Consider the following 25596-nt stretch of genomic DNA (forward strand, 5'->3'; position numbering starts at 1 on the left):
GCATCTTGCAGAGTACTGGCTGCTCCGAGTGGCAGAAGCTCTCAAAGGTCTTGAGCAGACATCTTTACTCATCGCCTGCTACCCGATCAACCCGAGACACCACAAACTTAACCGAGGACCGGCTTGAGATCTACCACAATTATGGCAGTTTTCCCACCCTGCCCCAGATGCTTGCCGAGCAAAACATGCCTAATAAACCATGTCAGGTTTGCGTGCAATGACAAGCCATAGTTAGAACAAGCCAAGGTTTGTAAGGCAAAAACAAACTATGGGTTATGACCATTGTTTGTTGGAGCAAACCACGGTCAAAGAAACCATGGTTAAGCCATACAAACCATGGCTTAGTACTAACAGGGAAACTTCATTGCCCTCCCATGAAAGAAGCAGCATACATCCCTTTTCACTCAAAATAGTTCTTCAATGCATTTCTGTACAGTTTGTTAATTCTGTTGCGCTCTGAATGAAGTACACACCCAATACGTAGACAGTGGTTGCAGTGCTGATGCGGGCCACACCGTTGTTGGCGGCGCATTCCCATAAGCCATGCTGCTCCTTGGTCAGTGGGCGCAGGACCAAGCTGTTGTTCTTGTCTACCTGGGCATTGGCTAAGCCCTTGCTGCCCATCTGTAGGGGGAGGGGGAACACCAGAGAGATGTTAGCAAGCTGTTCAAGACCTCAGGGGAAATTGGGGCCCTGCTAATTATACTATCTATAGCTGAAGTCAGTTTTAAATGAAATGTTGCCAGCTACTTTTAAATTTCCTTCAAGTTCTCAAATATATTGCAAGGGGTTGGACTAGATTACAGGGGTCAGCAACCTTTTTCAGCCGTGGGCCGGTCGACCGTCCCTCAGACCATGTGGTGGGCCGGACTATATTTTGAAAAATTCCTGTGCCCCACAAATAACCCAGAGTTGCATTTTAAATAAAAGGACACATTCTACTCATGTAAAAACACCAGGAAGGCCCCACAAATAACCCAGAGATGAATTTTAAATAAAAGGACACATTCTGCTCATGTAAAAACACGCTGATTCCCAGACCGCCCGCGGGTTGGATTGAGAAGGCAATTGGGCCACATCCGGCCCATGGGTCTTAGGTTGCCAGCCTTGGGCTAGAAGATCCTTTGGGTCCCTTCATGATTCTATATAGTAGTAGGAATAAACTGAGAAGGAATTTGAGCCTAGCTAAAAGGTGGAGCTCTGAGTAAACCAGAGCAAGCCTCTCAGTCTGCCTGTCAGCTCCTTCAGTATCAGTGTTACCTCAGCAGAGAGAAGGTGGTGGAGGAGGAGGAGGATGGGGACAAAACTAGAATAAAGTTGTCTCTGCCTCTCACTGGCTCTGGCTCCGCCTCCTGTTGGCCTCCCACCTTGCCGGATGGGCAGCAGCAGCCACCACCGCTGGACAGCCTATCTAGGATCTACTTCTTGTTTATGCAAATAGCTGCCTCACCTTTGTCCAAGAGATGACGGGCAGGGGATCACCTCTGGCAGTGCAGGGGATGAGCAGCTCCCGCCCCACCTCCTGAAAATACTCCTCCTTGGGGCGCAGGCTGAACGCGGGAGGGTCCTAGGCCATAAAACACAACACACATTTGGCATCCGAAACAGGCAAGGGTCGTCCACAGTGGCTAAGCGATTTAGTCTTGTAAGCTTAAGCCAATAAATTGTATCTTCAATGATATCAAACACCAGTAAACGCATCAATACTTTGAGACTTGACTACTGAAGAAGCCCAGGAAACTTAGGCACCATGCTATCTGCCTACCCCCACGAATTGGCCCCATTGTGGGCAAAACAGCGGTCTTCTAACAACACGAACTGCTTGGCCGAAACAGCGGTAGAACGCCGGCACCTTGTCTTTTCTACAACCTTATAGACTGAGTTTTTAGCACCCTACGGCTACCGGGAGCAACGTTTTCTCGTGAACTCATTTGGAATTAACAAAGAAAATGAAAAACCAGGCCAAGAATTTGCAAGAACTTTGCCATATCGGACATTATATTTATTTTGGGTAGCTTGAAAGTTTTTGTGGCACTTCACAAGTAAGTGTCTCTTGTTCCAGACAAATAATGCAAAATTACTTTTGAAACAATTGTCGCCAACGTGTTGTATGTGTTGCACTGTCTTTATCAACAGCACAGGTTGCTTTTTTCTTATATGACTAGATGACCCAGCAGTCAGTCTCTTCTCCGCCACTCACCTTCAGGAGAACGCGCGTAGGTGCCGAGGAGCCAGCACTGCCGTAGCTGTTGTACGGGGTGCATGTGTAAAGACCCACGGCATTGTCGTTGCTTGTGGCGATGACAATGGCACCATCGGGAGTTGTGGACCAACCTGGGAGCTGGGAGAGGGAGAGAGTTCTGTTCAGAAGAGAGTTCTCCCGAAAGGCCTATGAGCCCAAGAAGGTGTGGTGGACGCTTCTGCCGAGTACCTTGCCTAACTCCAGCGGCTGCCCGTCTTTGGTCCAGTTGATGAAGAGCAGCGGAGGATTGGCTTTGTTGGGGCACCTGATGGTGCCTTGCATCCCTATTGGCAGGAGAGTCTCAGGGGGCATGTCAATGACTTGCGCTGGATCTGCGGAAGGCAGAGGGACACGGCTTCAGACAGCGGGATGGCTAGTGGGGGAAAGCTAGAGGAGAGATGAGGCACATCCAAGGTTGGGTTGCCTCTCCAATCAACTGCTGGGATATCCCACTATGACAGCAACCCACCCCTTGCACCAGCAGCCCTACAAAATAACAGGATGTGGATAATGCTGCGAGACGATTCTTTCTGATCTGAGCCGAGGGGCAGGCGGAGCTGACAATTCTGGTTTCTCATTTTTCCGATCTTATGATCGGTTCTCCACACTTCCATATCAGAGCACGATTATTATTATTTAAATCGTCATAATTTTAGTGCACATTTTTTTCTACCATATGCATTTTTAGATGCGTTTTTGCCTTTCGCACACACTTTCACAAAGTGATTTCCCCAGATATAATGCATGCTTGTATGTTGATTTCACTGATGTATGCATTTATGCACACTTAACGTGCATTTCTGTATGCATTACTTGGGTGGAGAACCGTGCTGCAAAATTTGGGGGAGTGCAGATTTTGAAGGATGGCTGCATTTCGATCCACATACTCTTTCAGAAAGTGCAAGGTCAGTAGGTTTGCCTTTGAATCCCATCAGAATTGCATTTTTGCTCCATCCCTGTCTGAGCCACACCCAGAAGGTTGAACACCGAAAGTGCCTGTCTTCATACTGCCTGCTTTTTCCTCCACCCTTAGACTGTGTCTACCAGTTGGAGGTCTAGAATGATGGGAAGGTGCCATGCTTACATAGAACTGTGAGGAACGCTGAGGCAGAAGGTGATCTCCTTAGCCCATTGCTAGGAACACAGGTATATTGCCCCGAATCCTCTGGGACAGTTTTCTGTACCAAGAGGCTCCCGTCCACCAAGACTCGAATCCGGGACTGGAGATGGCTGAAGGAGGGGAAGGAAAGAGAACTTGAAGAGAGCAGGAACAAAAAAAGTGCAACAGCATTGTATTTAAGCACTTGCCTGGCTAACATGGGCAACTGGGAGTTCTATGTATCATATATAGATAAGGATATATCTATATCTATATATCTATGAATGAGAGAGAATGGAGTCAAATACATACTATCTGAATTCAAGGAAGAAGACCAAGTCTAATCAAGTGTACAAACAAATGTAACTGCAGCAATTATTACATATTTCTCCAAACATTCACATTGAGAGAATATAAATGAGTCTGAAAATGTTGATTCACATGTAACGAAACTTTCCACCATGCTGCTGCCCATAGCTGCCAAATCTCCCCCTGAAGAATGTGGGATCAGCAGCGGCGCAGCAGCGGAAGTTGCTTCTACGCGCTACCCATGTATGGACACTGGAAATCGGGCGGCGCCAGGACCCAAAATGGAGCCTCCCTGGCAGGTAGGAAATCCGGGGGATTTACAGGGTTTTTTCCAATCTGGGCTGCCAGCGGGAAACGGTTTAAAATACGGGGGTTTCCCGCAAAAAACGGGAGACTTGGCAGCTATGCTGCTGCCTAGTCTTCTGGTTTCTGCTTGTTCTTTTTAGGTGCATAAATGATGAGTGAGTTTCTTACAAATTGCCATAAATAATGCTTTTTTTTTGGTACCAGTTCTCTGAAGTAACTGATGAAACATCCTTGTGAAATAACTAGGCGTACTGCCAACTGTCAAACAAATAATTAGGGATTTCCAAACAAAACCAAGATTTTATCCATCGTATAACAAACATAACTTGCAACGCAAGACCGCTTTGTCTCCCGGGATGGCATTCACCTCTACTTGCTCCCAAAGAGGACAAGCTTTAATTTAAGCCCTATGTTGTGCTCCCTGTTACTTTGCTGCTTGGAGCACCCTGTGGAAGGGAAATATTACATAAATAAAGGAAGGAATAAACCATCATTTGCGGAAGAGCCCACTGAGCAATTCTGCTCCCCGCTCGCGCAAAACACTCACACCTGGAGTTTCGTACCTGAGGTGAAAAACATTTGTGTTCCCCTGGAACCAGCTATACGTGAGGTTGGCAGGGTAGGCCTCGGCTTGGCAGGCCAAGAAGGCATCTTGGGTAAGGTTGACAGTGACGTTCTGTGGGGGCACCACAATTACCGGAGGCCCTGGGAAGAAGAAAGTGCCCGGAATGAGTGGCTAAGGCAGGGACAAGGAACCTTTTCCATTCCTTTCTGCAAAACCTTGTTGGGGGGGGGGGGGAGACACATGCCAGTTGTGGGTACCGCCAGAGGTAAGAATGGAGAGGTAATCAAATTTACATTTTGCCTTTGTACAGTAGGCTAGTTTCTACACCAAAGACACACAAGCACACAGCCCTCTCTATCCTTGGTCCAGAGAAGCCCAGAGGTTCAAGGACACACCCCAGACAATCAAAAACATCCAAGGCCAGTGAGGGAATGTGGGGCTGGGGCCCCTCTCCCCGAGTCTGAGGTTCCCCAAATCTAAGGACGGAAAGGCACTCCTCTCCCCCAAACCCTGCCAGTGATAAAATGTGGAACTATTGACTCCGAAGTTATGCCAAGACTCCCTTTGGAAATCAGAGATATGGTTGACTCCCATAGCTGTGCACTTGTATCCGCCAGAAAGTCTGGAATGGTAAACTGGGGGAGTGATTGTAGCTCGGTGGTAAAAGCACATGCTTAGCACACACAAAGTTTCTGGTCCAATCCCCGGCATCACCAGTTAAATGAAGGATCAGGGAGCAGGGTTGTGGGAAAGGCTTCTGCCAGAGTCTTTGGAATGGGGAGGCAGGGACTGCTAGGCTGGAGAAGGCAGTCCTGGGCTAGTTTGGCAAATTTTGGCAAGGCACAAACTTCCTGTGCTCCAGGGAGGGAGGCCCCACCTCAGTAGCAGAGCACAGGCCTGTGCACATGTAGAGAAGGTTCCAGGTTCCATCCCTGGCGCCTCCAATTTAAAGGATACAGTTGAAGGTGATGGGAAAGTTTTTTTTTTCCTGAATGGCATGCTAGGGAGTTGCTGCCAGCGAGAGCAGGACAATTTGGGGCTAGGTCAGGGGTGGGGAACCCTTTTTCAACCTAAGGGCCACATTCACTTATGAGTAACCTTCCAGGGGCCAGGCATACACCTGTCTCCATCCTAGCAAGCAAGTACCATGAGTACACTCCAGCCAGATAAAGATCACTGGAGGAGGGTGCAGAGGAAGGCCAGCGAGGGGTGTGGCCTGGGAATGGAAGGAGCTTGGGAAGAGTCTCCGGAGGGCCGAATTTGGCTCCCAGGACAGAGGTTCCCCTCCTTACCCCCCCCCCGGGCTCTATGGACAGATAAGCTTGTACAGCAGCATCCTGTGTAAAATTGCTGCTCTACCCAGTTTGGGGAAGGTGCTGCCCCTTCTGTTTACCTTGCACCAACAGGCGGGTTGTGTGGGTGATGGCGCCCTCTTCGCTGGTGGCGTGGCAGGTGTAGGCCCCAGCGCTGGCCCGCTCCACACTGGCAAAGACAAGGGTCCCATTCTTCACCTGGTGGGAAACACATCGATTTGGAAAGGCTTGGAGCAAGCAAGAAAAAAAAACCCTCCAGCATCTCCTCACCAAGAAATTGTACGGCCATCGAGGGGGTCAAGAAGACCAGGAAAATCAATTCCTTAGTGAACTGGGGAAAGTTTCTGTCAATTCCCTCAACTAGGGATGGACAAATGTCTTCTCTAGGTTTTCCAGTCTTCAGTTCTCTAGACTTCCAGTATAGAATCATAGAGTTGGAAGAGACCACAAGGGCCATCCAGTCCAATCCCCTGCCAAGCAGGAAACACCATCAAAGCATTCCTGACAGATGGCTGTCAAGCCTCCGCTTAAAGACCTCCAAAGAAGGAGACTCCACCACACTCCTTGGCAGCAAATTCCACTGTCGAACAGCTCTTACTGTCAGGAAGTTCTTCCTAATGTTTAGGTGGAATCTTCTTTCTTGTAATTTGAATCCATTGCTCCGTGTCCACTTCTCTGGAGCAGCAGAAAACAACCTTTCTGCCTCCTCTATATGGCATCCTTTCATATATTTGAACATGGCTATCATATCACCCCTTAACCTTCTCTTCTCCAGGCTAAACATACCCAGCTCCCTAAGCCGTTCCTCATAAGGCATCATTTCCAGGCCTTTGACCATTTTGGTTGCCCTCCTCTGGACACATTCCAGCTTGTCAGTATCCTTCTTGAACTGTGGTGCCCAGAACTGGACACAGTACTCCTGGTGAGGACTGACCAGAGCAGAATACAGTAGTACTATTACTTCCCTTGATCTAGATGCTATACTCCTATTGATGCAGCCCAGAATTGCATTGGCTTTTTTAGCTGCTGCATTACACCGTTGACTCATGTCAAGTTTGTGGTCTACCAAAACTCCTAGATCCTTTTCACATGTACTGCTCTCAAGCCAGGTGACACCCATCCTGTATTTGTGGGTTCATGATTTTTTAAAAAAGTCTGCATAAAAATTCATCAGCATTTCAGTATGAATTTCTCTAAATATATCACCATCATTATTAATTTGACTTCCTACCCACAGCAGGTTACAGCATTTTAAACTTAATACTGAAAACAGTTTAAAGCAAACTGCACTCACAGAAATAGGGTACATCCTGTAAATATATACCATAGGTCTCCAATGCCAAGATAAAGAGGGGTGTCTTCAGCATATGCATTCATATATGCAATTTTACCTAATATACACATTTTTGCAAAGCCTATTTCCCCTAACATTTATATTTTCCTCAATATAATGCAGTTTTGTATGTTATCTTCATGGATATATGAATTTCCACACATACTTCACTCAAGTATATGCATAGGTTATTTTGAAAAGGGCAAAATTCAAAGGATGGCTGTGCTTCAGAAAGTGTGAATTAAGCAGGTATGTCTTTAAGTGAGAACAAAATCAAATTTCTCCCCATCCCTCTTATGAACTTGAGAAAAGCAGCCACTAAGTATGTGAGCTTGTGTTCAAATATCACCAGAGTTCACAGTGTGAAAAAACACAGTCCTCTTGGCGTCAGCATTCTCACCTGAAATATGGGTTTTATACAGGGGCGCAAAACTTCTTCTTTTTTTCCATGAGGGTCTAATTCCCATTTGGCTAATCCTCCAGGGTTGCATGTCAGTGAAGGGCATGGGTCAGTCTAAGTGGGCTTTCCTACCCCCACCCCCAAAAGAACCACTGGGATATACTGGAAAAGTTACAGGTAGGTAGCCGTGTTGGTTTGACGTAGTCGAAACAAAATTTAAAAATTCCTCCCAGCAGCACCTTAGAGACCAACTAAGTTTGTCATTGGTATGAGCTTTCGTGTGCATGCACCCTTCTTCAGATACTGGAAAAGGTCAGGGCTCGCTAGCACTCCAAACAGTCGCGTACCACACTGCAAAGCTTTCTTGAAGAGAGCAAGTCAAATGCTTGTTTCCTTTGAGTGGCCAGCAGGGGTCAGCCAGACCTTAGGTATTAATATTTGTTAGAGAACGGTCCTAAAATGAGCTTGACAATTCATTTACAGTGGTACCTCGGTTTACAAACACAACTGGTTCTGGAAGTCTGTACTTAACCTAAAGCGTACTTAACCTGAAGCGAACCTTCCCATTGAAAATAATGGAAAGTGGATTAATCCGTTCCAGATGGTCCGTGGAGTATTTAAACTGAAGCGTACTTAACTTGAAGCAAACTTTCCCATTGAAAGTAATGGAAAGTGGATTAATCTTTTCCAGACGGGTCCACGGAGTACTCAACCTGAAGCGTACTTAACCCAAGGTATGAGTGTAATTGGTTCCGGAAGTCTGTACTTAACCTGAAGCGAACTTTCCCATTGAAAGTAATGGAAAGTGAATTTATCCGTTCCAGACAGGTCCGCGGAGTACTTAAACTGAAAATACTCAAACCGAGGTATGACTGTAGTGCCTATGCTCCCACTAGGAAATCCATCTCTTAGGGTTTTCTGAAACTAATTACAGGTATTTTTATTTCTCTGGGTGGGGAAGGCATGAAATTCCTCTTCAGAATAAACAGCACTGGAGTGTAAACTTAGACAGGGAAGTTCTTAACCAACCGCAAAGGCTCACTGGTTGCCCCTAAACAAATCACACGAAACAGCTTCCCATTCCCAGGCGATGAAACCTGGGGTGGGGTAGCTCAACCATTTCCAGGAGGGGACAGATGAGAGGGGGCTGGCAAACAGGTTTAACTGGCCTGCACTTCCTCAATGAGAAGGAACAAACAAAGGCAGGAGAATAAACTTGGGTGTTAATTACACCAGTGGTGGACCATAACCTAAGTAAGCAAAGAAGTATAATAGCAAAGGTGTCCCATGATGAAAAAGAACCTCTAGCACAAGCGTGGGGAAGCTTGCGCCCTCCCTGGGTTATGCTGACCTACAGTTCCCATCAGTCCCAGCAGGCTGATGGCCAAGACCCAGGGATGATGGGAGTTGCAGTTCAAAGGTTCTTCGCACCTTTGTGTAAGGGAGATGCTCTGGGACTCACAGAGGAGGATGCTTCACGGATGGCAGTAATACGAATATTAGTACAGTGGTTTGCAAACAGTCTGGTTTGCATACGTTTTGGATTACAAACACGTCAAACCTGGAAGTGCGTGTCCCGGTTTGCAAACTTTTTTTGGATTACGACCCATTTTTTTTGGATAACGAACAATTTTTTTTTGAGGCCCCATTGGAGAAAGCGCGCCTTGGGTTACAACCTGTTTCGGTTTACAAACGGACCTCCAGAACGGATTGTGGTTGTGAACCAAGGTTCCACTGTAATTGTCATGGACTGGCTGGATGCAGAGGAATGGCGGGAGGTACCAGCTGAGGAACCCCCAAGGTAAGAAGGCTCAGAGCCAGGGGGCAGGGGGACAATGCTGAGCGGTCAGAGGGAGCAGACTGGGAAGAGAAGGTGTCTGAAGCTGAAGAGGCAACAGGGTTTAGTGAGAGGGAAGAGGCTGTGGCAGAGGGCAGTTCTGATTCAGAGGCAGAAGCGGTGGGGTGTGTGTGTCAAGAAGCAGAGTGAAGAAGCCAGGGAATCTCCCCCTCCTGCAACCAGCTCCCCTTCCTCCTGGCCTCCCAAAATGCACAGAGAAATGAAGAGGGTGGGTCCTTAGAGAGCAGTGGGAAGGTGGGGACCTTCAGCCCCCAAAACTCCCTCATTGGGTCAAACACTGCTGGGAAGAGCTGCTGTGCTCACCAGGCCTGTGCTGTTTGGGTTTCTGGAATAAAGTGTTAACATTGACACCAGTGTGTGTGTTTTTTAAATTGTTGACCTACTCCTGACTCTGGCTCCTGACAATAATAATGTTCTCTTGAATACCTGGATTTGTTAAAATGCTAAGTTGTGAACCATAGAAACTGCTCGTGTTAGGAAGGGAATCTGTCACTATTTTCAGCTCTCTCTTTGTGACAAGAAAGCACTGGAGGTATTCTGAAAATGCATTAATTTAAACACCTTTTTAAATTTGTGTGTATACAGCGGGGGGAAATCGCACCAAATCCAATAAATGTGAACACATTCGTTTATTGCTGACGTGTTATATCCTGCCCTTCAATGTCAATGGCATTTCCAGGGCGGCTAACTGAGAATGAATACACTATTAAATAACCATAAAACGAAACAGCATATTCTCATTTGAAAGAGATTTGTAATCTGCCCAGTTTGAGGAGGGGTTTAAAGCAGAGTATTAGCTAAACTGTTAGGATGATGGGGAGTGGTAGCCCAACAACACCTGAAGAGCCAGGTGTGAAGGAAGGGAGAAGGCACTATGCAGGGCATCTAAAAGTATGTTCCAGGCAAACAGGGGAGGAAAGAGAGAGTTGAAAGTCATTTAAAACAGGAGTCAAGGATGGGGCACTTACAGAATATGCTTGATTACCATGAGGTCTAGAAACATACTCATGCCCCCCTTTAAAATAAAAACAACCACACAATTCCCAGTTCAAAGGCTAGGTTCCCAGCTTGTAAAATGATTGTGTCCACACGCATTTCTAGACTAGGGGTTGGAGACTTATGATCCTCCAGATGTTGTTTGACGGTCACTCTCATTCTCCCTGACCATTGGGCCATGCCAGCTGGGGACTCTTGCAGGCCAACAACTTTTGGGGGGGACCACAGGCTCCCCACTCCTTTTCTTGACCAGAGTTCTTCAACTTCGGATCTCCAGTTGTTGCCTTACAACTCACATCATCGCTAACCAATGGTTCAACCAGGCTGGGGGTTGTGGGAATTGTAGTCTAGCCCAGGCACTCCCAACCTGCAGCCCTCCAGATGTTTTGGCCTACAACTCCCATCGTCCCTAGCTAACAGGACCAGTGGTCAGGGATGATGGGAATTGTAGTCCAAAACATCTGGAGGGCCAAAGGTTGGGGATGCCTGGTCTACATGCACACGCCTTACCTGAACTTTGTCTCCACCTTCTATGGCTTGGTTGTCCCTCTTCCAAGTGACTACTGGCTGGGGGTTTCCCGCTGCAGAGCAGGTCAGCGTGAGAGACTTTTGGTCTTGCACTTCTATGAAAGCTGGCGGGGTCTCCTGGAAGGTGGGGGGAACTGCAAGACAGACCTTATAAGAAGGGCACCCGAATCACCAGAAATGTTATTATAAGAACACCAGATGAGCCCTGGCTAGATCAGGCTGAAGGTCTATCTAGTCCAGCATCCTGTTCCCACTGTGGCTGACCAAATGCCCATGGCAGTGGTTTAGCCAAGGATCACAGGGCAGTTTACAGTATAAAAACACAAAAATATGTAACATAATGACAAACAAAACAATACCTCTACCAGCCCCAACGGTTTAAAATGTGATCAACTGTTTAATTGGCCAAAGGCCTGGGAGAAGAGGGATGTTTTATAAATCTTCGTGGAAATTTAATCAGCATTTTTGTGCAAAATTCTCCCAATAGATGCACTTTTGTGTGGAATTTTGCCTAACGTGCACATTCTTGCAAGCAATTTCCCCAAATGTAACATATCTTTGCTTTGAATTTTATTTCCACGATTATATGCATATTTATGCACTTTTTAATGCACTTTTGTATATGTTACTTGGCTGGCAAACCACCCTGGAAAACTGCAAATTCAGAAATGCATTTCTGTTTGCATATTGGTTCTGGAAGTGCAAATTACTGTATATAGGTTTGCCTTTAAATGTCAGATGAATTGAATTCCTCCCCCATGCCTATCCTCCTCCCCTCCTACCCCAGGTCTTATCCCCTTAACAAATGCCCACTCCCCTCCCCTTTTAATGTCTCAGCTGCAAGTAGGGGCTGGTCATCTGTTCAAGGATAATAGCAATTGATTAGGCAGCAGAGCAGGGATGAGTAGCTGGGGAGACAGAAGCTGGGAGAGGGCAGGATTACAGACTGGGATGAGAGTCTGGAAGGAGAGCTAAGCAGATGGAAGACAAAAGGGGGTCTGATGCCAAGACAACCAGGATGTGAAGGATAAGAGACGGGCCCAAATGAGGACATTTAGGTCACATGCACACAATTCATCCTGGGAACTGTAGTCTGTTAAGGCTGATGGGAAGGGTCTCCTAACAGCTCTCAGCACCCTTAACAAACTACAGTTCCCAGGATTCTTTGGAGGAAGCCATGACTGTTAAACAGGCACTAGAGAGCTTTAAATGCACAGTGTGCAACCCTCCTTATATCATTGTGCATACTGCTTTAAAAAATACAAGTGGACAAGCCCCTGTACCAAGGGGTACCCAGCTTCCATCATTCACGCTGGCTGGGGCAGATGAGAGTCCAGCCATATCTGGTGTGCCACAGGGTTCCCCATTCCATACTTAAGTGCGTTTCCATACAATATGCAAACCGAAACATCCTTTGAAAGGAGAGCTTGCAAAGCAGTTCTCCAGCCAATAAATGTGTGTGTGGGGGGGAGCACATTCTGAGGGAAAGCATGCATAAAAACGTGTATGTTAGCGACAACAACATATAAAAATGCTTTCTAGTATGGGAAATTGCTCTGCAAAAGTGTGCACATTAGGAGAAATCCACGCTAGACACCGATTAATTTTCATGGAGACTTTTTCAAAAATAAATAATAAACTGCACACTGGCGTGGAAACATGGAGGCCTGAGCTTAAGGTTGGAAAAATGATAAACAAAGAGAAACCAAAATGGCCAAAGTTGTCCATCCCTATGGCACCTGAATTGTTGTTATAAGCAAGGGGGGGAAATATCATGCACCGTTAATAATTGTATACGCCTCTTTTATTCCAGCTTCCTGAATCCACCTGGCTTTTGGGTTGGATTCAGTCTGACCCCTGTGTTTTCCTCCCTCATGGTTTGGATTTATGGACTACTTAAAATGAGGCTGCTTTTTAAATTTTAATATTGTTTTTTAATCTGTATTTTAATTAATTGTTTTTTTTCTTTTATGTCTTATTGTAATTTTGTTGGTGTTAGCCACCCTGAGCCTGGTTTTGACTGGGGAGGGCGGGGTATGAATATTTTTTTTATTTTATTATTATTATTATTATTATTATTATTATTATTAAAAAATTAAAAAACATTTGCTCTCTAGAAAGAGACAAGATAGAAATTGAAATAAATAAATCAAGCTAAATAAATTGAACCCAGCACCCACCACTGCTGGGAGGGGGTTGGACTGGACTTTTGGGTCCTTTCCAATTCTGCAATTCTTAAGATTCCTTGATTCTATGGCCATTGGCCAGGCAGGCTGGAGCTGATGGGAGTTGTAGTCCCAAACATGTAGGAGGAACCACATCGACCAACCCTGAAGTAAATTAAAAATAAACACCCAGAGCATACAATTGACGGTGAGGTGGATCCAGGTGCCGTTTTGGAACTCGTCGTCGCTGTTGGGTCGGTCGAGAAAGAGCACCCGGCACTCGTACCAGCCCTGGTCCTCGGCACGCAGCTGCTCAATCCAGAGAGAGGCGCCCTCTTGGATCCGCACACGACCTGCATTGCAGACAAGAAACCACAGAAGCACACGCAGGGGGTTATAGAAGCAACAACACCATCACCACCACAGGAAGCTGTGATTCCTGCATTGCAGGGGGTCAGACTGAATGACCCTAGGGGGTACTTTCCAACTATGATTACAGATGAAACTCTAAAAATTAGAATATCGTCGAAAAGTGCATTTATTTCAGTAATGCTACTTATTATTTTTAATTTTTCTTTTACTGTTTACAAATGCTTTCTTTTGGAAATTCCACAAATAGTAATCAAACAAATAGTTACGGCAATACAAAAAATAAACAAAAATAAACATCGCTATTACATTTCATTAATTATATTTCGTTTATAATTGACCCGCCTAACGACAAATAATTACAATTACAACAAATAAAGGCTTGGCATATCTTGCTTTGCATGTCATCATGCATCTATCTCATATATTGGTTTCACCTTTGAAGTTGCATTATTGAAATAAATGCACTGTGCTGAATTCAGCAAAAGAAATCTTCCTTTACGCAACAGTGGTGGCTAGGTTATTGGTGGCTAAGGGCTGGAAAGAACAGGAGATGTGGAATACTATGTAAGTTTTGTTTTGTTTTGCTTTGCTTTGTTTTGAAATAAATTATTTTAAATAAATAAATAAACACACTTCTTGACGATATTCTAATTTTTTGAGTTTTACCTGTATATGATTCCGACACCTCAACCCAGCCCACCAAATTTTCTTCCCCCTGAAATGAAACCGAACTGGAACCAATACACTTGTCTTATGTCCTGCCCAAGATCCTATTGATAAAGGGAGGAAGGTGCAGTAAATTGAATAAAATAAATCAGGCTTCCTCAAACTTGGCCCTCCAGATGTTTTGAGACTTACAATTCCCATCATCCCTAACCACTGGAGTTGCAGGCCAAAAACATCTGGAGGGCCGAGTTTGAGGAAGTTTGAGAACTCATTATCAGAATATTGTACGGAGACAAAAATGGCATTGTCCAAAAACAAGAGGGAAGCATCAATAAATAGAGAGACCCAAAAGGGGAGGTGGCAGGAGTAAGCTGCATGTGGAGGAGCGGAGACACGAACTCGGTTCCCCAGATTACGAGTCTACCGCTCTTAACTACTATACCACACTGAGCTGCAGCTCAGAGATAAGAGCATCTTCTTTGCATGTAGAAAGTCCCAGGTCTGATTCTTGGCATCTCCAGGCAAGACAGAGACTCACTGTCTGAAAACCTGTAAAGGCTGCTACCAGTCAGTGTCGACAATACTGAGCTAGATAGACCAATGACCCAACTCTGCTGCCTTGTACTGTTTCAGTACATAATGCCTTATGTTCCTACTTAAAGCAGTCCTTTATTTACAACCATGAGGACTGGAACCCTACTTTATTTTAGGGGAAGAACCATAGCTCAGTAGCAGAGCATTTGCCTGCATGTGTAGGTTCCATGTTAAATCCCTATTATCCCCCAGGTAAGGCTGGGGAAAAACCGCCTGAAATCCCGCAGAGCTGCTGCCAGTCAGAGTGGGCGATACTGAGCTAGATGGACCAACGGACTGAATCCGTTCCCTGCTTCTAAGTTACTTTAAATGTGCTTTTGACATCCACTCGCAGAGACAAGTCAAGAGCAGCCATGGGGAGTAGCCAGCGGGAGGGAGGTGATGCTAACCTCCTTCATCCATGCTGTTTTCCTGAGGAAATCCCCCCCCTTTACAGCTTCCAGGGAGGGAGTGCAGTGGGAATACCAGTTGCTGGGAATCACAAGTGTGGAGAATTGTATACTGGATTAGATCGGCCACATTGTTCTTATCCTATATAATAATGTCCAAGTTGTCCCTGCGTCCAAGCTGTCCCGTGTGTCCCTGAGTCACTGCGCATGTCCCCCAGGGACACAGGGATTGGACAGCAGAGACTGGACACACACACGTGCGCGCTCTCCCCCCCACCCCTCTGCCTCCTCCAACCGCCGCTCTCCAGACAGCGCCTCACTGCACTTGCGTTAAAGCGTGAGGAGGAGCCGGCTGAGGGAGGCAGGGCGCGTTGGGGAAGCGAGGGTGGAGGAGGTGAATGGGGGGAGGTTTGTGCCTGTGTGTGAGAGGGAGAGGGCACGTGGAGGGAGGCGCTCACGCCCCTTTATCTCTACCGCCTTTCCCCTGGGGCTGAGGGCTCGGGCGGCCGCCGCCGCCGCACCTCTTTGTGGGGGCGGAGCCCCGCCAGGCGCCTCTCTTTAGTTCCTTCGCTCCGTGACGGGGAAGCGGCGCCGCGGCCCCGGCTTCTCCTATAGCCGAGCGCCGGGGTTGCGATCTGGCCTTGCCGCTGCTGCTGTCGAGACGCGCTCTGTACCGGGAGCTGAGCCAGTTTCCTCAGGTGACTTAACGTATGCCAGTGTAGGAGTCTGGTTTGCTGGCGGCGGTGGCGGCTGCCGCCGAGTGCCTGCCCCTCTACACCGAGTGCCTGCCCCGTCGTGGGGCCGCCGCACACCAGGACGAGGCTGCCCCAGATAACTTCCACCTCCTCCTCGCCCTCTTCCTGGGGCCGCTTCTCCCCGTGCTCCGGCTCTGACACCAGGCCGGGCCTGCCCAGCAGCCACAGAGTGTAGCTGCTGCCGGGGCCACTTCCCTCAGCCTGCTGTGCTGGCTGCTCTTCGGGCGGCGGCGGCGGCAAGAGTAGCACCTCCACCTGGGCCTGCCCCATTGCCGCCGCCACCAAGAGGCTGCCCACATATGTTCTAGCGCCCATTTTTAACGGGCTGAAATGACACTAGTTTTCTTATAAAGGTAAAGGGACTGCTGACCGTTAGGGTCCAGTCGCGGACGACTCTGGGGTTGCGGCACTCATCTCACTTTACTGGCTGAGGCAGCCGGCGTACAGCTTCCGGGTCATGTGGCCAACATGACTAAGCCACTGCTGGCGAACCAGAGCAGCGCACGGAAATGCCGTTTACCTTCCTGCCGGAGCGGTACCTACTTATCTACTTGCACTTTGACGTGCTTTTGAACGGCTAGGTGGGCAGGAGCTGGGACCTAGCAACGGGAGCTCACCCCGTCGCGGGGATTTGAACCGCCAACCTTCTGATCGGCAAGCCCTCTAGGCTCTGTGGTTTAACTGTGGTTATTATCTTATAGGATTAGACAAATTCATGAAGGAAAAAGCTGCTGGGATGACAATGGCTACAAGCCACAGTGGCTATGTTCTCCCTCCACTGTTGGGAGTCTATAGGCCAGTTGGTAGGAATCGCAAGGGGGGAGAGGGCTCTTGCACCCAGGTCCTGCTTGTGGGGCTCCCTATAGGCATCTGCTTGGCCACTCCGAAGACAGGATGCTGGGACTATGACTAGGCCGATCCAGCAACTGGTCCAGTCAGCTTCTGCATGTGGCCCTTCACATCCTTTGCCTCGGGCAGCAAAATGTCTTGGGCCAGTGCGGGTTCCCGCTCTCTGAGGGAGTCCCGAGAAGACCACCCCTGCTGATGTTCCCCTTCTCCCCCCCCTCTCTCCCTGCCCAGCTGGGACCATGACGCTGGGAAGAAACTGTTTGCTTTTGTGGGAACCGCCACGGAAAACAAAAGCCAGAGTCCAGGCCCTGGCAGCGACGCCGGGTCAGGGGTCAATTCAACAGACATTAAGTGTTACACAGTGTGTGTCCCCCCCCCTCAATGGGCAGGAGGGGTGGGGAGCTGGAAAAAGGAGGCCAGTGAAAGTGCCACACCGAGGGGAGGGGGCTGGATATGTGCCCCACGGACTCTCCCCCCACCCCAACACTTGTTTGTTAAGGGGAAACCAAGTGGGTCTCTCTCCCCTCCCCCGGTTGCCCCATGTCCTCCAAACCGTTTCCCTCCTTCGAGCCTCCTAAGCACAGATCCACTGGAATTAAAGGACATAACTAATTTAGGCTTATTAATATCAACGTGTTGCATTCAACGTTGGTTCAAGTAGATCCATTGCAAAATAATGGACATAGGCTCATTAATTTCAAAGCGTCAGCTCTGAGTAGCACTTAGTTGTCTGCTCAGAGGAAAACTTCCTGATGCTATGAGATGCTAGGCATTGAAACAGGCTGCCTTGGGAAGTGGTGAACTCCCCATCATTAGAAGTTTTCAAGGAGAAATTGGAGGGGCACACAGGGGTGCTGGAGCAGCAGATCACCTATGAGGCAGTGTGGTGGAGTGGTTAGAGAGTTGGACTAGGGGAGGGAGAACCAGCTACCTTGAGCTCCTTGGAGGAATGGTGGGAATATCTATGCGGCCAGTTCAGTGCCCATTGCAGCTAAGACCAGCTGGAACCGGATGGTTCCACCAATACTGATTTACGATGAGACAGAGTAAGTTTTAAAGAGCTAATTTTGCCACTAGGAAACAGGCCTTCAATTAAGAAAAAAATCAATTAACATACTGAAATCGGGAGAGGGCAGAGAAGCCAATGCAAAGCAAAAAGTATCAAAGCTACTCACCCAGAGAGTCTGTTTAAATTATACTCAGATTAGAGCCACAGAAATTAATGGACCTAAATTAGGCATGCCCATTGTTTTCAATGGGTCTGCACTGTGTAGGACTAACAATGGATACAGCCAGCGCCTTCCACTGCAGGGCTGGCCACAGGGAGGCCTGTGGAACAGCGAGGTGGAAGCTGATCAGCAGAGAGTCAAGAGCCACTGGGCTTTTAGTTTAATGCTTGTTCTGAACCAATGATGCTAATTTTTAATTCTGCATACATACAAACCCCGATTGGAAGGAAGTGCAGCATAAGAGCTAAAATTTGATGGCATTTGCCCCCCAAACTCCTTCCTTGCAAAGGTGGTGGTGAGTAAAGTCATTTTCATCCCCCCCTCCAATTCCCCCTTCCCGACCTGTTCTTTATTTTGCCTGACCAAAGGTGGCAACCCCTATCAGTAACATATCTCGCTTTTGACATCTCAGCATCTCCCTGTACCTCAGCGGCTAGGAACTTGTTCCTTTTAAAACACCCCCCCCAAAAAAAGAGAGGAAAAGGCAAAAAACAAACAAACGAAGGAAAATATAGTCCTATTCCTAAACATGAAACGCAAAATCTGCCTTTTGATGCACTTAATTAGCAGCTACAATAAATTAGCTTAAATAATGTGATTACCATAATCATAATTTCATCACATCCAAGGCACCTTGTAGAATGGCATTAATAAAAGAGACAGGTCCCTGCCCCAAGGACTGTACTATATTCAAGATACAAAGCGGGAAGAAAACTTAGGGAGATGCTCAAATTATTTTGGGGGGGGGGGAGAAGAGAGGTTTGGGGAACCCATAATAAAACCCACATACCCCCCCCCTTTTTAGTAAAATGATGTAATTTCTAGAAACAATAGCATCCACTGGTGCAGTTAAGTAATTTTAGACTCTGGACTGAACAGTTTTACATTGCAGCTTTTAGAAGGTAAAGTGTGTTATTTCACTAGCTTCAAATTGTGGCAAGTGATCCTCTAATCATTGGGGGCTCTCATTCTACTCAGAGAGGCGCCTACCCTGAGACACTCTGAAAAATGATCGCTGGAGCTGAGGGAGGAAAAAACACATAGTTTAGGTGGTTACTGTCAAGAACAGGATTAAAGGCTCTGGAGTCAAAGGCCAGAAAGAAAAAAAAGCAGGCCTCAAGGAGGTTTTATAAAGAACCTCCCCCCCCCCCCCCCGTAATATTTTATATACATTGACTTATTTTCAGGATTGGGGGGTGGGGGTGGGAAGCAGCTGCAGACTGTTGTTGTGGTTTGGATCATTGTAAGCCGCTTGGCCTGAAAAAGAGACAGAGATGCTTTCAAAGCTAAACTAATCAGAAACTTGCAGATATGAGTAATGAGGACAAAATCAACCCTGCTGTTCCCCCAAATGAGTTTGGCAGTAGCAGCTCACCGGGCCACCCTTGTATATCAGCAGTGGTTCTGGGGAAAGTTGGCTTAGGAGACAGTCTAAATTAGATGATGGAACATGGCTGGGCATTTGGGAACTTGGTAGGAATTGCAATTTGACCTCCCTATTCCACCAGTAAGTGGTAGAGCCACAAGGGAAAAGGGCCAGAGGGGTTTCCTGGCTAAGAACTGGGCATAGCTTGTTTTGACGATGGAGCGGGGAAGATAAGAAACTTAAGGAAGCAGTGACCACAACCGGCCTAATCCTGCCCCAGGGCTATTATCAGACCTGTAATCGGCTCAGCAACCCTGCAGGCATTTGGCGCAGACCCAACACACACAATGACACTGCAGGCATCATGCACTATGCCCCTAGGAGCCCCCAAGAGTTGGCCAGCCTGACCCCCTGCCACAGACTTGATAACCTGCATGTAAAGGGTCTGCAACGGATGAACACCCAGCGGAAAGAAATCATTCCAAGAGCATCGTCCCATGTCCTCATATTGAAGTTTACTAGGCCAATCACAGCCCCCCCCTTATTTTGGACACCATTCCAATCCAGGGCATTGTGTATGTACATGCGTGAAGAAACAGCAGTCCTAATTGGCAGCTGCCACCTTCTTTTCCCACAGCGCTCCAGACCTCCACGACATACAGGTAAAAACAAAATGGCAGCCATTATGGCAATGGCTAGAGCCAACGGGCCCTTCCAGGCTGGTAGATCTTTTCCATAGGTGAGTTCCACAACATGTCATTGACACAACAGCAATGCATTACTGGTGGTTTTGTACTGGACATCATTCTGCCTTCTAAGTTGTTCTGTGGCGCTTCCCCAACAAACCCAGAACATGCATTGCAGGATTTTAGCAGGAAGTTACAGGGCATGCAAATTGGAAACAAAGCAGTATGGTGCTGGAGGAGACTCTTGAGAGTCCCAGGACTGCAAGAAGATCAAACCTCTCCATACTGAAGGAAATCAGCCCTGAGTGCTCACTGGAAGGACAGATCCTGAAGCTGAGGCTCCAAGACTTTAGCCACCTCATGAGAAGGGAAGACTCCCTGGAAAAGACCCTGATGTTGGGAAAGATGAAGGGCACGACAGAGGACGAGATGGTTGGACAGTGTTCTCGAAGCTACCAACATGAGTCCGACCAAACTGCGGGAGGCAGTGGAAGACAGGAGTGCCTGGCATGCTCTGGCCCATGGGGTCACGGAGAGCTGGACACGACTAAACGACTAAACAACAACAACATGTCTGCCTCAGAGGTTTTGCAGGCACAAACAACATTGAAAGTGGGATTGCATATACCACAATGAGCACAAATTGTTATGAATACACAATCTGTAGGGGCTCTAACTCTTCTGCAGGAGACTGGAGGCAGGCATCAGAGCTAGTTGGGCACTTCTGGGGTACCAGGATCTGTCCAAGGGGACTGTGAGCAGATGCTGGGCCTGACTCTCTCCTAGGGTGAAGTGTGTCTCAGTTCCAATTCAGGAAAAAAACTGGGCACTCAAGTGTTCAAAAGTGTAGGAAACACCAAAAGGGGGTGTGTGTGTGTGTGTGTGTGTGTGTGTGTGTGTGTGTGTGTGTGTGTGGTTGGGACAGAGACTAGCTGCTGATGGATCTCAGCTCTGATCCAGAATGGAAATCCTTATTTTTTAATTCCTTCCTGGAAGCAATACTACAGGTGAAACTCGGAAAATTAGAATATCGTCAAAAAGTGCATTTATTTCAGTAATGCAACTTTTTATTTCAGTAATGCAACTTAAAAGGTGAAACCAGTATATGAGATAGATGCGTGACATGCAAAGCAAGATATGTCAAGCCTTTATTTGATGTAATTGTAATTATTAGGCGGGTCAATTATAAATGGAATGTAATCAATGAAATGTAATAGCGATGTTTATTTTTGTATTTTTGTAATTATTTGTTTTATTACTGTGGAATTTCCAAAAGAATGCATTTGTAAAAATTAAATGAAAAATGAAAAATAAAAAGTTGCATTACTGAAATAAATGCACTTTTTGACAATATTCTAATTTTCCAAGTTCCACCTGTAGTTTCCACATGGTTGGCTTTGCACAGGTTAAGGCATGAGTTAAAGGCAGCTGCTCCAAACTTCCCAGTGCCTGGGAATGGAGAGGACCCAGGTGGAGGAATGCCTGAGGAAGTGTCTTGCTTCCAGGCTTGCCACAGGTTTTTGGCTCTCCCCTGTGAGAATGGGATGTTGGACTAGATGGTCCCTTGGCCTGATCCAGCAAGACTTCCCATAGGTTCTCACTGCTTGGATTCCCAGATCCAGATCCTGCTCCACCCAAGGGAATGGCCTTCTCCCCTCTGAACAAAGATGCCTTTGGAACAATAGATTAATTCCAGTTGATGGAGTTTAATTAGGAGGGCGAAGTCCCAGCCCCCTCGGCCCCTCTCTCTGAAGCCAGCCAGCCAGCCAGGCTGCCTGCTTTGCCCAGCTCCCCTCCCTTCAATCACCAGAGGGTCTTTGGCAGTTAACGAAAACCCATCAAGTGGCCTTAGCAACCGGCAACCTCCCATTGCTTAGCAACAGCCCATTCAAAAGGCATACAAAGGTAGAATGGCCTGCCCTCCTACCTCACTATGCTTAGCCACTGCCGGGTTGCACAGGAGGTGTGGCAGGCGCTGGCAATAAGGGTGGTGCTTAGGGGTGGGGCAGAGAAATAAGTGATTGGGGAAAGTGGGGGGGGGAGAGAAGTTTTGGGAAAGACTGCACCTGCAAGGTAACAGATGCTCTTCAGCAAGGGTGGGGTCATGGGAGCATTTCTCAAATCAACCAATCACTATGCCTAACTGAGTGGCTGGGGAAATATTTGGCATTTGCAGGCTGCACTCAAACTTGCAGGTGCAGGGGGCAGGAAACGCTTCCACTTGCACTGAATAGCAGTCTATAGGCCCATGTTTTTCACTGTAGCGAGTTAGAATCCTAGAATTGTAGAGCTGGAAGAGTGCCCAGCTAAAAGCTCTCCTATTTCAGCAGCGGCTTCCGTGACAGCTTATTGATTATTATTATCATATTTCATATTATCATATTTCATTTATGAATCATTTCCCACGAGGCACCCTGAAACAATTTACAATAACGGTGTAGTAAAAAAACGTATATAAAACAATTGCATATATAAAAACAAAACAATTATATGCATGCCAAAACAGTTTAAAACGACAACATAAAACAGTTTAAAATGACAACAATTATATGCATGCAAAAACAGTTTAAAATGACAACATAAAATCAATTCAAATCCAATTCAGATTTCCACCCAGTGGCATAGCTCCTGCTTTGTGTACGGAAGGTCCCAGGGTTCAATCCCTGGCAGTATCCATGGAAAGCTTCTGCCTGTCAGTGCAGAGACCACTGAGCCAGATGGGAAAAGGGTCTGACTTGGTATAAGGCAGCTTCCTATTTTCCTGACTCATGGAGCTATGCCCATTTCCATACGCAGTACAGGTAACTTGCATCTTACATGGAGGTTGGCCATTGTGCGCAGAAGCCAACTTGCGAAAAGCCAGAACGACCCCAGAAAACCATATAAAACCCCCTATTTTTAAGAATCACTGCACCTAACGGCGAGGGTCGATCGCAGCTCTTATGTCTTCCTCCTCCTCTCCCTCACTGGATGATGCTTCACATGATAATGAGGACTGGGGCAGGAGGTACTGATTGGTAGCCGGAAGAAGTGCTTGCTTGTGGTTCAGATCCAGAGGTGGGTTGCCTGGCCACATCTGCAGCTGCTGGTTTCTTTGTGAGCGTTATGGTGATTGGCAGCAGCTGCTGTTGTCGTCCCGTGTCTCATCAAACATTTCCTTGTACGGTCTCAGAGCGTCTGTAATTCCACGGACGACATTGAGGCTATGTTCCATGGAAGGGTCAAACTCTGCAATCTGATCATTTGCATGCTTTATGACAGGCACCCCCAAACTTTGGCCCTCCAGATGTTTTGGACTACAATTCCCATCTTCCCCGACCACTGGTCCAGTTAGCTAGGGATCATGGGAGTTGTAGGCCAAAACATCTGGAGGGCCGCAGTTTGGGGATGCCTGCTTTATGACTTTGAAGAGTTGAGAGAAAAAATCAGAAGGGCCCATCCTCATATTCTGAACTTGATCTGACCAGTTCCTCCAGCTCTCCCACTTCTTGCTGGATAAGGTCCACAAGGCCATAATCACCCACTTGCCTGGCCAACCATACAACGCTCTCCAACTTGCAATGCTTGGAAATCCCTTGAAATCGTGCACGCCTTCCTTCCACAAGTTCCGCCAGCATGCATTTGCTGTCTGAAGCTTGATTGCATCCACTGCCTGTTTGAAGCAGGTGGTGCAATGGGCAACGCTGAAGGACTTCCTGCATGCTGCGAGGTCAAGATCTGGATCAGCATCCATCACATTGATCGCCTAGGTGAGCCATGTGTAAGCAGCCTCCGGGTATAGGGCGGTGTATAAATTGAATAAATAATAATAATAATTTTAAAAAAATCACACCTTGACCCAGAGGCTGGATGAAGGAGGTCATTTTGCAGGGCAGGGGGAACAACCTCTACCTTGCCATGTGCAAAGCAGAGTCCCTTGGGGGGCTCAGGAACGCCATCCACAACCAGCAGCACTTTAACTGCAGCTGTTTCTCCTCGAGGTCCCGCCTCACCTCTGGAATGAAGCAGTTGTGGAACAATTCCAGATATTATGAAGAAGTCACCCAGCAGATTCTTTTTCTTGCCTTTTAGGGCACGGGCGTATTGGGACCTGTACAGCAAGCCAGGCTTTATTAAGTGTCCAGCCCCAATGCTACAGAGCAGCACAGTCACTCGAACCTTTGCACCGTTGAAGCCAAGGGCTTGGGCTTTTCAGCTCTGGCAATGTAAGTCCGCTTGGACATTTTCTCCAGAAAAGCCTTGCCTGCACTGAAGACTTGCTCTGGAAGCTATACTTTGTCGTTCAACAGCCGTGCACTTTTACAGCCTCTTTGTCTGCAGATGCAGCCTCCCCTCTCCATCAGACATTCTTCAGGTGGAAGCGGATCTTAAAGCTGTGAAGCCAACCTGGGCTAGGTTTAAATTCCTTGGCAGGCTGGTCCCCATCTGTGGTGGAAGGTCTGCCGTGGTCATAGAGGCTCAGAACCTTTCGGCACAAGCTTCTGCCATCCATAGGAACACGTTTCTGGTCCGTGTCTTCCAGCCGCAAGTTTAGTGCCTTCTCCATCTTCACCAAAACCTTGCGCCACACCTGACTGGTCATCTTTGCAGTCAGTGGTACACTCGCTGCCAGAGCCCCACAAATCTCCTTTGCAACCTGATAGCACGGATGCTGGACTCGTTCTGGACGAATTTGTGCGCCACAGCACATGCAGACATGCCATCCCTCAAGCAGACTAGAACTGCCAACCTCCTTCCAGCGTGGGAACCAAACTCCTCCTCTTCAGTTTCTCAGCAGCTGATGATGACGATGCCTTGCGTTTGGGGGCTGCGACCCAGGTGGCGCTGTGGGTTAAACCACAGAGTCTAGGGCTTGCTGATCAGAAGGTCGGCGGTTCGAATCCCTGCAACGGGGTGAGCGCCCGTTGCTCGGTCCCAGCTCCTGCCCACCTAGCAGTTCAAAAGCACATCAAAGTGCAAGTAGATAAATAGGGACTGCTCCAGCGGGAAGGTAAACGGCGTTTCCGTGCACTGCTCTGGTTCGCCAGAAGCAGCTTTGTCATGCTGGCCACATGACCCAGAAGCTGTCTGCGGACAAACGCCGGCTCCCTCAGCCTATAGAGCGAGATGAGCACCGCAACCCCAGAGTCGGACACGACTGGACCTGATGGTCAGGGGCCCCTTTACCTTTACCTTTTTTATGAAATCTAAACCTCCTCCTCCTCACTCCAAAGCCCTCCTTTGTCTCCCCAGACCTTTCCACAAGCCTCTGTGGCCTCCTCTGACCACTCTCTCCAACCGCCACTTCTGCTCACAAAGGCTGCTGGGATTGCTAGCTGTTTCCCCCAGCAATCCTGCCCGATATTCCTCCTCACGCACTGTTTCCGTGCTATTTCCTCCCCTCCCCCGGCACTGTGTGCACAATTTCATTTATTTATTTTTAGATTAATTTCTGGCAACACGTGTAAAGCTGTGAACACGTATGCTAAGTAAGTGTAAGATGAAAGTTACCTGTACCAGGTTTTGCATGCTCCAACCACCCATGTTGACAGGGATGCTTCTGACTGTCGCCTTGTAGGGAGGTGTTGAAGGAGCAC

The 25596-nt window shown here is 47.6% G+C and overlaps 1 protein-coding gene across 2 annotated transcripts in view; it reads right to left on the reverse strand.

The window, feature by feature from the left end:
* IGSF9 (immunoglobulin superfamily member 9) overlaps positions 1-25596 on the reverse strand; it is a 67696-nt gene that overhangs the window by 18143 nt on the left and 23957 nt on the right. For both annotated transcript variants that reach the window (XM_035098174.3, XM_035098177.3), the window contains 9 exons: positions 13315-13467; positions 10932-11083; positions 5915-6032; positions 4520-4661; positions 3327-3472; positions 2432-2574; positions 2201-2341; positions 1451-1567; positions 474-624 (listed from right to left, as the gene is read on the reverse strand). In XM_035098174.3, the coding sequence (XP_034954065.2) occupies positions 474-624; positions 1451-1567; positions 2201-2341; positions 2432-2574; positions 3327-3472; positions 4520-4661; positions 5915-6032; positions 10932-11083; positions 13315-13467 (1263 nt within the window). The remainder of the gene's footprint in view (positions 1-473; positions 625-1450; positions 1568-2200; positions 2342-2431; positions 2575-3326; positions 3473-4519; positions 4662-5914; positions 6033-10931; positions 11084-13314; positions 13468-25596) is intronic.

Source organism: Zootoca vivipara, chromosome 16 (assembly GCF_965207765.1).
Source record: "Zootoca vivipara chromosome 16, rZooViv2.hap1.1, whole genome shotgun sequence".
Classification (NCBI taxonomy): domain Eukaryota; kingdom Metazoa; phylum Chordata; class Lepidosauria; order Squamata; family Lacertidae; genus Zootoca; species Zootoca vivipara.